The following is a 16693-nucleotide window of genomic DNA, read 5'->3' on the forward strand; positions in this document are numbered from 1 at the left end:
CCTCAGGCATTACGAGAGGTTTGGTGTCCATGTTAGGCTAAGGCTAACCCCAAAAGTCCAGCTGTTTCTTTAGGTCAGGTGCCATAAAAACAAAGTGTTCTACTTCAGATGAAGCTGACTGGACAGCAGGAGGTGATGAAGGATCTGTTACGTGACATCTGAAACATCCCTGACTCGGACACTCAGCTAAACGGGATAATGCTAGCGTGGCTAGCACTCTGTACACTGTGTTATCTGAGCTTATTTGTGGTGTACCAGTGTAATGTTTCTGACAAACTCCAGTAAATTTCAACCTGTATACCGTCACTAGAGCTTGAGGCAAGCATGTGATGGCATGCGCGTGCAGTAGGGCTGTACGATTAATCGTATTTTTATTGTAATTGCGATGAACACATTGTTAAAATGGCAACAACAGAACAGATTAAATGACCTCACACGCAGCACCAGTGAGACGTCATCACTTTGTTGGCACAAACTGCTAGAAGTCTAATGAGTGCTTCTCTGCACTAAGATTGAACGCTGCTCTCCCATGCGGTGACGAGTGACTTAACCACTAGGCTAAACAGCCAAACGCACACATCACAGTTCAAGCTCTTCTGAACTACATGCCTTTACAAACACATGAGGACTCTCACAACTACTGTTGTGTTTTAAGTGTGAAAGGCAGTGAGGGCTACTGTCACAACAAACATATTTACATATTTAATACCCAAGCAAAAAGAATTAATTAAATAAACATGTACTCATTTCTGTGTCTACGTAAATTACCTGTTGAGGTAATACTGACACAAAATTTTGTAATTTTGTATTTTGCTGTTCGCTTTTAAGGAGAGATTAGCTAGATTTCTGTTCACACATCCCAAAAAAAAACTCTGTACTTGCATCACATCCAGTCAGAGGTGGACTATTTTAATAATAATTGATCAATTCTCATACCATCATCATGACATCCGTCAGCTTTATCGAACGTCACGTTTAATGTCAGTATCTTACAGCCCTAGCGTGCCATGAGCACCATGCTAACTGGCTAATTCCATTACTTGTTAGCAACATTAGACTCGTAGCTTCATCGCTAAAACTAAAGAGGCCAAACTTTAGACACTCAACATCCTTTAACGGACTTTAACTTTAATTAACTTCACTGTCGAAATTGAAATCTTATTTTTTTACCAAACTTTATCTAGAGCGCATTAGAAAGAGTGTCCTGGTTCTGAAACAAAGCAAAATGCAACAAAAGCAGAGCACAAAAACGGCTCTAAAACGCTACCCACACTGCAGGAAGCTGGAATGGAGTCAGCAAAGCTTATAAAAGTCCTCTCAGAGGAGCTCTTCAGGAACAGCAGTGCACATTACTGAGCCAAGCTCACCGCTGGAGCTCAAACTGACCACGGCCAGAACAAATGTCCATCACGCTAAAGTGAGAAAAGCTGCTGACCAGCAGAGGAAGCACACAGAACTGCTGCAGCACATAAATAACTATAAAATACCCGAAACAGCTCCATCTGATGCCTCTGTTTCACAGCGCAGAACACTGAGATTATCTAAGAATAAGTAAAACATTTCACTTCAGTGCCTTTCAGGAACTCAAGGACGAAGCAGACAGTAGAAAGAGTAAAAATAATAAATAGAAAATACGGAGAAACGCTGCAGCGCTAAAGCATCAGGGCTGAGAATGCTCAAAATCATCTGTACGATCTGATGCTGCGTGACTATTATGATTTTTTTATGATTCTTTGATGCATTCATTTTGTAAACACTGTAGCTGGAAATGTGTTCATGATAGTAGCTAAACAAAATAATTTAAGAGGATAAAATAAGAATAATTTTTTTTTTTAAAAATCTAATTTGTAAAAGAGACTAAATGTTAAGGCAATTTTCAGGCATATTTCTCAGCTGAAGTGTCAATTTTGTGTATTTTTTAACTGAACAATAATGACAACAACGGCAAAAACAATAACAACAACAACAGCAACAATAACGAAGACTAGAACAACTACAACAATGACAAAAACAACAACAAAAACAATGACAACAATAACGATGACAACAATAACGATGACAAACAACAAAAAAAAACATTTTATAACCCATAAAACTATTATAACAAACAGTGGTTCAGCAGCAAAACAACAAAAAAACAACATTTTATAACCAATAAAACTATCAGTATAACAAACACTGGTTAAAGAACAAAAACACCAACAACCACAATTAATAACGTTTAAGCAGCGACACAACTGCAAAAAACAACAACAAAAAAGCGAAGATACTGTCAATGACAACAACTGCAACGGCAACAACATGACATCACCTACAAGCAGCAGTACAACTGAAAAAAAAACAACGAGAAGATGAAGAAGAAGAAGAAGAAGAAGATGAAGAAGAAGAAGATGAACAACAACGACAACAACATTACATAATCAGTGGTACAACTGCAAAAATCAACAGTGGTGATAATAATAACACAGTCAGCACTGATACAGACTGTGCGGCTGCAGGAAGTGAAGAGGAGGATTGTGGGTTTAGTGTGATGTTATTCGGATGCAGGTGGGGGACGCAGAGGGAGAGAAAGAAAGAGAGAGGGAGTGAGAGAGAGAACGGGAGAGAGAGCGGGAGAGAGAGAGAGAGAGCGGGAGAGGGAGGGAGAGAGCGCGAGAGAGAGAGAGAGAGAAATAGAAAACAGAAAAAAATTGAGAGATTGGGAGAGTGAGAGAGAGAGAGAGAGAGAGAGAGAGAGAGACAAAGAGAAAAAAACTAGAGAAAGATAAATGAAGAGGGAGTAAAAGAAAGAGAGCGGTAAGGATGGAGAGGAAGTGTACAGAGAGAAAAATGAGAAAAAGAAAAACATTAAATAAAACATTACATTAAAGAAAACATTAGATAGAGAGAGAGAGAGAGAGAGAGAGATGGAAAGGTAAAGAGATCAAAGGTGAGAGATGAAAGGATGATTAAAGGGCAGCGTGGATGTTAATTATAGCAGGTCAGTGAGTAATCAGCTAATTATGGCCTGTTTTGCTGGTGAGGAATAACGTAATTAATGAAACTTATTGATTACCTTCATAGAGCTGCACATACTGGGGAAACCCTGCTGCTCTCAGCCAATCACACGCCTCCTTCGCCTCCACCTCTGAAATAAAGAGGGAGGAAAAAAACACATTAAAATAAATAAATAAATAAATAAATGGGGGGGTTGTGTCCAAGATACAGATTAAAACGTCACTAAAAACACTTTAATTACTATAATTAAAAACATAAAACATTCACATCACATCTGTAAAGAAACACCAGATGTTTCCCCCATCAACTGACAGTTCAATTAGCCAGTATCATCAAAACGAGCCGTTAGAGTGTAATTAATCACACACATGATCCGGGTTTATAATCAGTGACATCTTAATAAACCAACAAATCTAAACGATTTCAAACATTAATGAAACCCCAGACATGAATAATTCATGAGGTAACTAACGGCTCCGCTATCAGGTTAAAGGGTTCATTAACTCTTCTCGTTATCTGGAATGTTAATTTGTATAATGAATTAAAGAAAATTAGCTATTTATTTGAGGCTAATTAATAACGGTGTGCAGTGTCGTCCTGACATGAAGTTTGCGTGAAACCGTTAATTCGATAATCAGTAGGTTGATCACGGTTCAGTTACTGGTCTCATTAGTCAAACTGTGCATCCCATCCATTAACAGCGCATTTTTACTGCTTCTGAACCTCATTTAGAAAAAAATAAATCATTTCCATCATGAACTTCAGTGAAACATCTCAGTTAGTCATCAGCTTTTTTTTTGCAGCAGATTTAGTTAATTATTTACGCAAAAACATTTAGTCATTTTTCTTTGTGGTTCTGGCTGATTTAGTGATTTATCTTTGCACTTTGGGCCAATTAATGATTTATGTTTGCGCATTTGGCTGATTTAGTGATTTATCTACGTGGTTGTGGCCGATTTATTGATTGATCTTTACATTTTGGACTGATTTAGTCTTCGTGTTTTGGGCCAATATATAGATTTATCATTGTGCTTTAAGCCCACTTAGTTAGTTATCTTTGTGCTTTGAGTCGATTTATTAATCATTGCATTTGGGCCAATTTATTGATCTATCTTTGCATTTTTGACCACTTTAGTGATTTATCTTTGTGCTTTGGGCCGATTTAGTGATTTATCTTTACGCTTTGGACCTATTCAATGATTGATCTTAGGATTTTTGATCGATTAGTGATTTATGTTTGCCCTTTCAGCCAATACATTGATTATCGTTGCGCTTTGGGCTGATTTAATGATTTACCTTTGCGCTTTAGGCTATTTTAGCTATTTATCCTTGTGCTTTGAGTCGATTTATTAATCGTTGCATTTTGGGCCAATTTAGTGATTTATTTTTGCACTTCGGGCCAATTTAATGATTTTTCTTAGAGCTCCAATTTAGTGATCTATCTTTGCATTTTAGGATGATTTAGCAATTTTTCTTTGCGCTTTTGATCAATATATTGATTTATTGTTGTGCTTTGGGCTGATTTAATGATGTCTTTGCACTTTATGCCGAGTTATTTACCTTTGCGCTTTAGTCAGATTTTGTTTTTTTTTTTCTGATCGATTTTTTAATTTGTGTGTTTTAGGCCAATTCAGTGATTTAATTTGATTTAGTTTGAATCAGTGACTTCTTTGCCTGCAGATACTGGAAGCCCACTTAGATTTTTACCAGCCTTTTTCGAAATAAATACAAATTAATTCTACCATGCTATTATTACCGATAACAGTCATAATGATTATAGTAGTACTTAGTGATTTAAGTGACTTTCAGATTTTTTATGATAAACATCATTTGCTGCAGTTTTCTTTTACATTTTTACAAGATCAATATTGAACAATATCAATAAATGAACATACTCTACATTTCAAAGAAAATAAATATTAAATTTAATAATAAAAGAAACCATCAGGATCAGTTATAACCCTCACTTTGTCCTAACAAGCAAAACTGACCTCAGGCCTGTGTAAACTCAGCAGCCCCCTCCACCTCCTGACCTGTTTCCATAGCATCGTTAACGCACAGCACAGGTCATTTCCATACATAACGACACGGAATTATTCACCATCCAGAAACCTCGTTAAAGCACGCGCTAACGAAGGAGCAGAGCAAAGAATATTAATGATGACGGCTAGTGGATCTGACAGAGAGGCGCGTATGGAGAACATGTCAGGAAAACTGGATGAATTAGCATCGGGCCATTCTGTATGAATTAGCATATGGATGGATTTAAACAGCATGAACTCCATCAGGACGTTTTCCATCAGGAAACATTAGAACAGTTCATATTTGTGATACAGAGCGATGTTACATGCATATTTATCACGACACAGAAATCTCTTTAATAAAACAAAAAACAAAAAACAAAAACTGAAGGGGAATCCCACCCAAAAAAGCATTATTTCACACTCAATACAACTGAATGGTTAATTGTACCTGATTAGCCTAACAATCCGGCTTAGATTCACAGTCCTTCTGTTTTCCCTGTGGACTCTCCCTGCCCGTTTACTGACCCCTCAGAAGTCTCCAATGATAAAATCATGCTGTGCTTTATATGAATAGTTTCTGTTTCACTGTTCTACGTGTAGAAACTGTGGAAAGTCCAGATTCTGGGCTTTCAGTCCATAATGGATTAGTGAAGATGAGATGGTAACACTTCCACATGGCTACATGACTCCTATATAAGGTTGTCATGACATCTGACATATCCCTACATAACTGTTCATAAATGCTTATCACAACAAGCACCATTTGTCATTGAGGCTACATTCACATTACCAGGCTGAAGTGGCACAAATCCATTTTTTTGCCATAATGTGACTCAGATCTGACGTTTTCAGGGCTGTGTGGACACAAATCTGATCTTTTCAAATCCGACCTGGTCCTAGATCAGATACGTATCCGATTCGTGGCCATGCGACCTTAATGTGATGCTCAGATCAGAATTCATGTGCTTTTTTCCCACTGCGCCATCATTCAGCGTTACTCTGGCAGCAGCGGCGAACAGAAGTTAAAGCCTGTGAACGGTGGAAAAGCAGCTCATCTCACCTTTTTCTCCTTCGTCTCGCTCTAATAATGAAGCTGAGAGCTGATCAGAGTTAATTATCTTCTCAGCGAAGCTCGTTCTGCTCATTAGTTTGTGCTGATGATGAACGCGATTCATTCATGTGACGTCGCTGAGTAGGATGTGCTCATGAGGGTCATTTCAGGACGCCGGTTCGTCACATTAATGACAGATTTGAATCACTGACCTAAACGAGTGTGAACCATTGAGTCAGAGAGATCGGATTTGAGCAAAAAATTGGATTTGAGCAACGAGGCATGTAATGTGAACGTAGCCAAAGGCTACTTTAGCTGACTTTGATCAAAATTGGCCAATTTAACCTTTATAGCAAATGACGGGTATTGGAATAAACATTTATAAACAGTTATGTAGGGCTATGTCAGTTATCATGACAAGCTTATGTAGGTGTCATGTAGCCTTATGAACAGCACCCTATAGTAAAGTGTTATCGAGTCCACAAACTGAATCTGTAGAGTCGCTCTTTCCATTCCATCTTATCACAAGATCATATGAGACTCACATCCGGAGTTATGAGCCTATGAAGAGGGGCTGAGATACAAGTCATCATCCTCTCACCGTGTGGAACTGGTGGAGTCGTGTGTCCGTCTACATTCTGTGTGAAACTGACCAATGGACATTCAGGAAATCACTAAGGACTGACCATCACGCCGGAAACCCTTCATTCTTCATTCAGTCCACATCGGAGACTCGTGTGAAATGGCGTGCAGAGAGTTTACAGCTGCTGAAGCTGCTGCAGCGGTTTTGGAAAGTAGTGATGAAGAAAACGGAGCATTTTGATATGAAACATATGAGGATCATGTTATATGAAGAGCCTTTAAATGCCGTCAGACCTCAGAGGGGTAATTTAATGAAAAGTGACACTCAAAGCTGTCCATACTGACAGGACATGGACTTCATTACATAACCATGTGATTAATTATGCATTACTGAACATATTTGCATAAGTAAAGGCCTTTAATGAAAAGATAAAAGGGTCCACGTCATGGAGAACTGCACTGTTTTTTAAATAGAAGAGTTTGTTTCAAGATGCACCGTTCACTGTCCAGTCCAGACTGTACTAAATCTCAAGACTCGACTCGGACTCGAACCTCAAAGACTCAACTCGGACTCACACCTCAGAGATTAAGACTTGCACCTCAGAGGCTCAGACTCGCACCTCAGAGGCTCCACTAAGACTCATGCCTCAGAGACTCAAGACTCGACTCTGACTCGAACCTCAGAGACTCAACTCGGACTCATAGCTCAGAGGCTCAGACTTGCACCTCAGAGGCTCCACTAAGACTCACACCTCAGAGGCTCCACTCAGACTCGCACCTCAGAGGCTCCACTCAGACTCACACCTCAGAGGCTCCACTCAGACTCACACCTCAGAGGCTCCACTCAGACTTGCACCTCAGAGGCTCCACTAAGACTCACACCTCGGAGGCTCCACTCAGACTCACACCTCAGAGGCTCCACTCAGACTCACACCTCAGAGGCTCCAGACTCAACTCGGATTCAAACCTCAGAGACTCCAGAATCGACTTGGACTCGAACTTCAGAGACTCAACTTGGACTCGCACCTCAAAGACTCAAGACTTGACTCTGACTCTAACTCGAACCTTAGAGACTCACCACTCGACTCAAACTCGCAGATCTAAAACTCAAACTCGCACCTCAGAGACTCGACTCGGACTCGCACCTCAAAAACTCAAGACTCAATTTAGACTCGAACCTCAGAGACTCAAGATTCGCCTCGGACTCTAACCTCAGAGACTCAGTTTGAACTCACACCTCAGAGGCTCGAGACTAATTTACATGCATCAGCTTTGATGGCACTGCCTACATTATTCTAAGGGATGGAGAGAGGTTGGAAATGGTCATGAACATGGTTTTGTCTAAACAGGTGCCCAGAAAAGCTAGAAGTGAAAAAAGGGAAAAAAATTAATTGTAAATTCTTGATTTTCAGGTGGAATTGCACTTCCACCCGTGGGCTGCCGTATTCAGGAGATGCTAACGAGCCGTGACTGACAGTCGTCCCGTGTGATTAACATTTCAGAGAGAGAAATGATTCCCGAATTACATCACAGCCCATCAGGCTAAATCTGCCGCTGACGCTCAAACGCAGATTTTATCACATTAGCGTGAAAGCGCGAGAGATTAGACACTTCAAAGAACTTAAGTGATTTCAGCGAGCGCTGATTAACTCTACCCACCTGCCGTCGCGCAGCTCGCTGCACACGCTCTCCTGCACAGACACCGCAGAGGGATCTGACTCAAACAGCCCTGACAGGTTAGGAGCTACGAACAGCTCCATTAAAGCGACAGTTCAGCCAAAAACCTCATTTAATGAGCCTTTTATTTACCTCTGATCTGAAAAACCTTCAGGATAAAAGTGCAACAATGGGAAAAAACAAGACTCGACTCTGACTCACACCTCAGAGACCCAAGACTCGACTCAGAGAGACTCAAGACTTGACTCTGACCTCAAAGGCTCGACTTGGATTCACACCTCAGACTCGTGCCTTGGACATATCTTGGACTTGCACCTCAGTGACTCAAGACTCAGCTCGGACTCACACCTCAGAGACTCGACTCAGACTCGCAACTCAGAGACTTTTGTCTCGCCTCAAATTCGCACCTCAGAGACTCAAGACTTGACTCGGACCTCAAAGGCTTGACTCTGATTCACACCTCAGACTCGTGCCTTGGACATATCTTGGACTTGCACCTCAGAGACTCGAGATTCACCTCGGATTGCACCTCAGAGAATCGCCTAAGACTCACACATCAGACACTCTAGGCTTGCCTTGGACCCACACCTTAGAGACTCAAGACTTGACTCTGACTCACACTTCAGAGACTACAGACTCAACACGGACTTCACCTCAGAGTCGATTTGGACTCACACCTCAGAGACTCGACTCTGACTTGCAATTCAGTGCTTTAAGACTCTCCTTGGACTCGCACCTTAAAGACTACAGACTTGACTCTGACTCGCATCTCAGAGACTCGACTCGGACTCGAACCACAGTGACGCAGGACTCTCCCTGGACCCGCACCACAGTGACGCAGGACTCTCCATGGACCCGCACCTCAGAGACTGGACTCAGACTCGCACCTCAGAGACTGGACTCAGACTCGCACCTCAGAGACTGGACTCGGACTCGGACAAAACACTTTCTTTGGAATTCAAAGACTCAGATTCACACCTCAGACTCAAGCCTCAGATGTATCTAGGACTCGCACCTCAGAGACTCGGACTCGAACTTTAGAGACTACACAGTGAAAAACAAACAAACAAAAACAAACATTGGTCAGATCAGTGTTTCGTAAACTGTGACCCAAACTGGGTCCGATTTGTACAGACAAAAGAACCGCAGGTTAAATTAAAAAAATGTGTGCGTATTAATGTCGTCTTACATGTTGGGGTTGAATCTGACTGACTCAGACGCCAAACGCGTCCTAGCCGAGCGAGTGGTGTACGGTGGAGAAGACTACAGCTCTGAGTATTTTCCTGGACTTTCCCTTTAAAGAGTGTAGGAACGTATGGAGTCTCAGTGAAAAAGCAGACGGTACAGGTTAAACCTATTTCTTTTACAGATTAGCCTGGAACGCATGAAATTGCAGAATTACACCGCCTCGCACCGCCTCGAGGCATTTTGCATAAATAAATAAATGAATAAAGAAATAAATAAATGCTGCTTCGCATACAGAGTATAGGAGACGGATCGGACGAATGGGAAATACAGAGAACGTACCGGAACGATTCTGACAGGGTGCAGATGGACAACGTGCTTTATGAATATTAATCAGAGCCTCTAAATCGAGAGGCTGAACAGTGTGAGGCTGTTTCTTTAGCACAAATGTCAGGAGTACAGGAGGCATCAAGGTCACCGAGCCTTACAATGAGCACGAACCAATCAGCACGGACATTCACATTGTTCTTAATGAAGAGAGGAGCCAATCACAGCACAGAGAACAATACGGTAGAAAAGGGTGTAAAAACAAATATTTACACACACAATATTATTTTACTCTAAATAAACCCGATTAGGCTTTAATACGCTTAGGACTGAAGGGGAGTTCCACCAAAATTTTCAAAATTTCTGCATAACTCAGAGGTCATCATGAAATCGTTCTTCAGATTGATGGAGAACATGCTGTGGATGGTTCTATATGGAACCTTTTAAAAATGTTTCTATATAGCATCCATATAGACTGTTACAATTTTAAGCTTGTAACAAAAGAAGAACCTTTTTCTAAAAGGTTCTATGAAGAATCTTTTTCTAAAAGGGACTATAAAGCACTTTTTTTTCTAAAAGGTTCTATTAAGCACTTTCTTTTCTAAAAGGTTCTATTAAGCACCTTCTTTTCTAAAAGGTTCTATGAAGAATCTTTTTTTCTAAAAGGGTCTATAAAGAACTCTCTATAGCACATTTATGCATTTGACCGTCAATCTGACAAACTCATTCATGATGCAAAGAACGCTTTAATCACGCAAAGTGTTCTTTAAGTGTTCAAAGTTCTATATATTTTCTTTTCTAAAGAACCTTTTTAAGAGTACTGCAAACATAGAAGAACCCTTTTTGGTGCTGTATAGAACAATTTCACCATGCAAAGAACCATTAAGCATGCAAATGGTTATATATATATAAATCATGGTTCTAAAGAAAACAATATACTTTACTAAAGAACCCTTGAAGAACCATCTTTTCAAAGTGTAGAAATATTCTGAGACAGCTTTTTCAAAATTCACCCATAATCCAGTGTGTGAGGTGTAAACAGAGTCATTCAGAGTGGTTTGGTGTGAAATGGTTCAGATGTCTTTACAGTGGTGGTGATAGGAACCAGGGGTTGCCATGACTACAACATAAACATAGACATTTTATTTACTATTCAGAACCACCAGTGAACCTACACGAGCCTTCTGAGTTTATATGGAATGTTGATGATGGGAAAATAGTGGAAAATCTGAAATAATAAGTTTTCTTTAGGGACTATTTTGCCTCACAGCGCCCTGCATGTATCCCTCCACCATGAATGGATTTAAAAAAATATGTTTTATGACAAAAATCTTCTCAAAACTATCATAAACAGTCTCTCAGTCATCAGGCAGTGAATTCATAACCATTTCATGTAGTAACTTTCTGTGAGGGAGCTTTTAGAGGTGGACGTCTGGTTCCTATCACCACCACTGTGAACAGTTCTGACTCTGTAAGTTTATCTAACGTTTCACATCAAACCACTCTGAGTGACTCTATTTATATCTTACCAGTCTAACCAGTTAATTATGTGTACAGTTGGGAAATTTGGAGTTCCCTTTTCACAAAGCTCACATTCACACACTTGTGTTTGGTAATATAATACAGACTAACTAAACCATCACATTTACAGTCGTGTTAGGAAGCACCATCAAATTCATGCTTTATTTAAACTGTCTATGCTGCAAAAAATGGCATCTGAAAGCATCTTAAATCTAATCAATATGTCTAATGCTTCTCATTAGGATACTGTGGTGAGATTATCTGATTTATTTCTAGACATTTTTACTTGTTTTAACTAATTTTGTCTCATTAAAGTGAGAAATCATGCAGATAGTTTTGCTTATTTAAAAAAACAATGCTTAAAATAAATAAATGATCTGCCAATATAATAAGACACTTTCATTAAATCACTTAAAACAAGTACAAAATGTACAGAAAATCAGTTAAATAATCTTATGATATTCCTATAACAATCACACCTTTAAAAAATAGACATATTTGCTAAATTGAAGGTGTTTCGTTGGCTGTAAAGATGGGTGGATCGTCTGTGATATTAAGTCAGAAAAGTATGAATATTTGCTGGTTGTCGGTTTTATTAAAGTGTTTATCTGTAGTGATGTAACCCAGGAGGGCACAGTTTTCTCCTCGTTTGTTTCTCAGATTCAAAAACATTCAAACGCTCAGCTGACGGCAAGAAGCACAGCTACTGTCAACAACCCACACACACACACACAGATGACAGTACACACAAACACACTACACACACACACACACACACACACACACAGTTTGTATTGATTCTGTGAAATTTAAAAAAGACTGAATGGATTTGAGGACGTGTTACAGGATTAGAGGAAAGAAACACACAAACACACACAGACACACACTTCCAGCTGTGGTTTGAGTTCTAATGATCTAATCTGCTTCCTTCACTTCCTGTTTCCAGACTCCGCCCCTTTGCTGCATTCTAAAACTCCCAGAGGCACTGTGGGATTTCCCACCCACAAACACACACACACACACACAAACAAACACAAACACACACACACACACACACACACGCGCGCTCTACAGCGATATATCCTCATATCACTCACAGCTCATGAGGTGTTGCTACATATCGTGTGAAATGGTTAGATTGCTAAAAACCTGACTGTGTTGCTACGTACAGAATCACGTTGCTACAAACTGTCATTACATTACTGTATAAGGGGAATTCACTTCTACATCAGCCATTACACTGCAACAAACTGCAGATACACAGCTACATATATAATGTAGTAATATAATGCTTATACTGCAACATATGGCAATTACACTGCTAGAAACTGTGATTATATTGCGGAGACAAATACGGAGAGAAATATGGAGAGAAATGGGAGAGAAATGGGGAGAGAAATGCAGAGAGAAATGCAGAGAGAAATGGGGAAAGAAATGCAGAGAGGAATGCAGAGAGGAATGCAGAGAGAAATGCAGAGAGAAATGGGAGAGAAATGCGGAGAGAAATGCAGAGAGAAATGGGAGAGAAATGCAGAGAGAAATGGGAGAGAAATGCAGAGAGAAATGGGAGAGAAATGGGAGAGAAATGGGAGAGAAATGCAGAGAGAAATGGGAGAGAAATGCAGAGACAAATGGGAGAGAAATGGGAGAGAAATGCAGAGAGAAATGGGAGAGAAATGCAGAGAGAAATGCAGAGAGAAATGCAGAGAGAAATGCAGAGAGAAATGGGAGAGAAATGGGAGAGAAATGCAGAGAGAAATGGGAGAGAATGGGGAGAGAAATGGGGAGAGAAATGGGGAGAGAAATGCGCAGAGCTGTAAAGTGTACAGATTAAATAAGGTTACATAACTGAATGCTGAATGCAGTCGTTTGACCAGAGGCTGATTAAATATGTATGAATGAAGAGCTTTAATATGAAATGATCTGAATGTGAGTGAAAAGAGGATTTACAGCAAACTGACACTCCAAGTCACTGAGGAGAAAACACTGCAGCCTCACTCGCCGGGTCACTACATCGTCACAACCTCATATCTCTATTTTTGTTGTTCTTCAGTTTTTGACATAATTTGAAAAAAACCTGTTACTCTTTACATCGTGTGTAAATTTGAAAAATGAAACCAAAAGAAACGACTCAAAATGACTTGGTAAAAGTCTGGTTCCACTGACTTACACAGAAAGTAAAGTAGGTTTTTTCCTTTTCTGTAAAGTTATATATACATATACACACACACACACACACACACACACACACACACACACACACACACACCATATACAGCACGCAGAGCAGCTCAGCCAACAGACAGACAGACAGATCTGATGATTCTGAAACTCTGCTCATGCAGGGGGTCCATAAGCAGCTGCTGTCTAATACTGTACCTCTCTCTTTCTCTCTCTCTCTCTCTCTGTTCAGTTCAATGCAGAGAGAAATGCAACGACAAAGGCAGAGAAAAAGCAGAGAGAAATGTAAAGAGAAACGCGGAGAGAAATACAGAGAGAAAGGTGGGGAGAAATACGGAGAGAAATGCGGAGAGAAATGGGGAGAGAAATGGGGAGAGAAGTGTGGAGAGAAGTGTGGAGAGAAGTGTGGAGAGAAGGGTGGAGAGAAATGCGGAGAGAAATGGGAAGAGAAATGGGAAGAGAAATGGGGAGAGAAGTGTGGAGAGAAGGGTGGAGAGAAATGGGGAGAGAAATGGGGAGAGAAATGCGGAGAGAAATGGGGAGAGAAATGGGGAGAGAAATGCGGAGAGAAATGGGGAGAGAAATGGGGAGAGAAATGCGGAGAGAAATGGGGAGAGAAGTGTGGAGAGAAATGGGAAGAGAAATGGGGAGAGAAGTGTGGAGAGAAGGGTGGAGAGAAATGGGGAGAGAAATGGAGAGAGAAATGGGGAGAGAAATGCAGAGAGAAATGCGGAGAGAAATGGGGAGAGAAATGGGGAGAGAAGTGTGGAGAGAAGGGTGGAGAGAAATGGGGAGAGAAATGGAGAGAGAAATGGGGAGAGAAATGCAGAGAGAAATGCGGAGAGAAATGGGGAGAGAAGTGTGGAGAGAAATGGGAAGAGAAATGGGGAGAGAAGTGTGGAGAGAAGGGTGGAGAGAAATGGGGAGAGAAATGCGGAGAGAAATGGGAGAGAAATGGGAGAGAAATGGGGAGAGAAATGCAGAGAGAAATGTGGAGAAAAATGCAGAGAGAAATAGGAGAGAAATGGGAGAGAAATGGGGAGAGAAATGGGGAGAGAAATGGGAGAGAAATGGGAGAGAATGGGGAGAGAAATGGGGAGAGAAATGCGCAGAGCTGTAAAGTGTACAGATTAAATAAGGTTACATAACTGAATGCTGAATGCAGTCGTTTGACCAGAGGCTGATTAAATATGTATGAATGAAGAGCTTTAATATGAAATGATCTGAATGTGAGTGAAAAGAGGATTTACAGCAAACTGACAGTCCAAGTCACTGAGGAGAAAACACTGCAGCCTCACTACATATGATATATACATTACTATATATAATGCACAGGGAGCAGCACTGTTTACAGAGGAAACACACAAAGCTCAGCCGACAGACAGACAGACAGACAGACAGACAGACAGACAGATCTGATGATTCTGAAACTCTGATTGCTCTCTGAGGGGGTCCATAAGCAGCTGCTGTCTAATACTGTACCCCTCACTCTCGCTCTCTCTCACAAAACCAAGATTAATATATAACAATACAACAATTAAAAAGAGAAAGAGTTATCAATTAATGATATAAAAGTACATACAATAATAAAACAAAACCTATTTCATATGTATAAGCAGCAAATAACAGAAAAATAAGTTATCAAATATATTTAATTAAGAAGGGGGGAAGAGGAAAAGGAAAAAAAGCACATTATACACACAAATACACACACACACACACACACACACACACACACACACAAATACACACACACACACACACACATAATCTCTCTCTCTTTCTTGTCTTCTTCCCATCGCCTTCTCTTTCTCTCATCTCTTTTTCTTTCTCCTCTTTCATGTATGACCTCTCTCTCTCTCACCTTTCCCTCCCTCTCCTTTTCTTCTTCTATTTTTCTTTAAATTTCGTCATTTCCCTCTTGCTCCTCTCTCCTCTGTGATCCAATTTGTAGCTCCAGCGTGACCCTCACACACACACACACACACACACACACACACAGACACACACACACACACACAGTTGGAGAGAATGAGTTGAGCAAAGCTGCTTCATGAGAAAATATATGAACAAGACACTAAAACACTCACTGTGCCAGCATACGTGCTAAAACTTTACAATTAGCTTCATTGCTAATAAATAAACAAATAAACATCACTCAGCGCTGCCCTCTGAGCACATTAGATGTTAGAAGTTAGAAATGTTTTGTTTTCATAAACCTCATAATGTCTCAATGAATGTGTTTCACTGGTTTGCTGACCAAAAAAAAAAAGAAATCTCTCCATTTTTTTCTATTTTCAATTTTTGTACATCATTTGAACACAACAGCTGCTTTCCACAGTGACCACTGACCACTTTTGTTGCCTCAACGCGGCAAACACAACTCACAATTTGTTCGCTGCAGCAAAATATAACTGAATTCTAACTGTGGCGAAATGACTGCAGTCAGTCTAAATAACTGTGACAGGCCTGCATGAGAGAAAAACTGTAAAGCAAAAGAGGAGAGGGAGAAACAATCAACAGTATTATATTTAAAAATAAATGTGTCTTTACGTTTACACACACTAAATAATCTGATAACGGCAGAAAAAGTAATATTTCACAAATTATACTGCATTAAATTGAGTTAAACTGGACAAATTATACCCTGTTTGTAGTGAGGAATGTAGCTGGTCAGCGTTTTAGTGTTCGTTGAGTATTGAAATTATCCACAACATGCTCAGAAAAAAAAAATGTGATCTAAATTCTCGCAAGAAAAAAATTATGACAAAATATGATAAAAAAAAATGTCACCCACCCACAACTTTCATAACCACATATTACCAATGAAATAAACCACCAGTCATTTTATAATTAATCAGGCAATATGACTTTTTTAAAAGCCAAAAAGTAGAATTAACTGAACAATAACAAATATATATGCACCGCTTTGGAAAAGAGAAAATGAGAAAACGTTCATACATAATTATATAATCCTGAAAATGCATCACGTGCATATTATTACATGTTTAATACTGAAATTTTAATTTTATAAGTTTTTGTTTATCCAATGACGACACTGCACAACAGATTAGTTTTAACTTTAAAAATAAAAGTAGCCTGACCCACTGAACATCAAACAGTGATTCAAAAAGAACAGCTAATCTGG

At 39.9% G+C, this 16693-nt stretch overlaps 1 protein-coding gene across 1 annotated transcript in view; it reads right to left on the reverse strand.

Moving 5' to 3' along the window:
• Positions 1 to 16693, reverse strand: part of stard8 (StAR-related lipid transfer (START) domain containing 8) — a 118039-nt gene that overhangs the window by 54658 nt on the left and 46688 nt on the right. The window contains 1 exon segment of the mRNA XM_036580152.1: positions 3056 to 3127. Within this exon segment, the coding sequence (XP_036436045.1) occupies positions 3056 to 3127 (72 nt within the window).

This window comes from Colossoma macropomum, unplaced genomic scaffold (genome assembly GCF_904425465.1).
Source record: "Colossoma macropomum unplaced genomic scaffold, Colossoma_macropomum, whole genome shotgun sequence".
In the NCBI taxonomy this organism is placed as follows: Eukaryota; Metazoa; Chordata; class Actinopteri; order Characiformes; family Serrasalmidae; genus Colossoma; species Colossoma macropomum.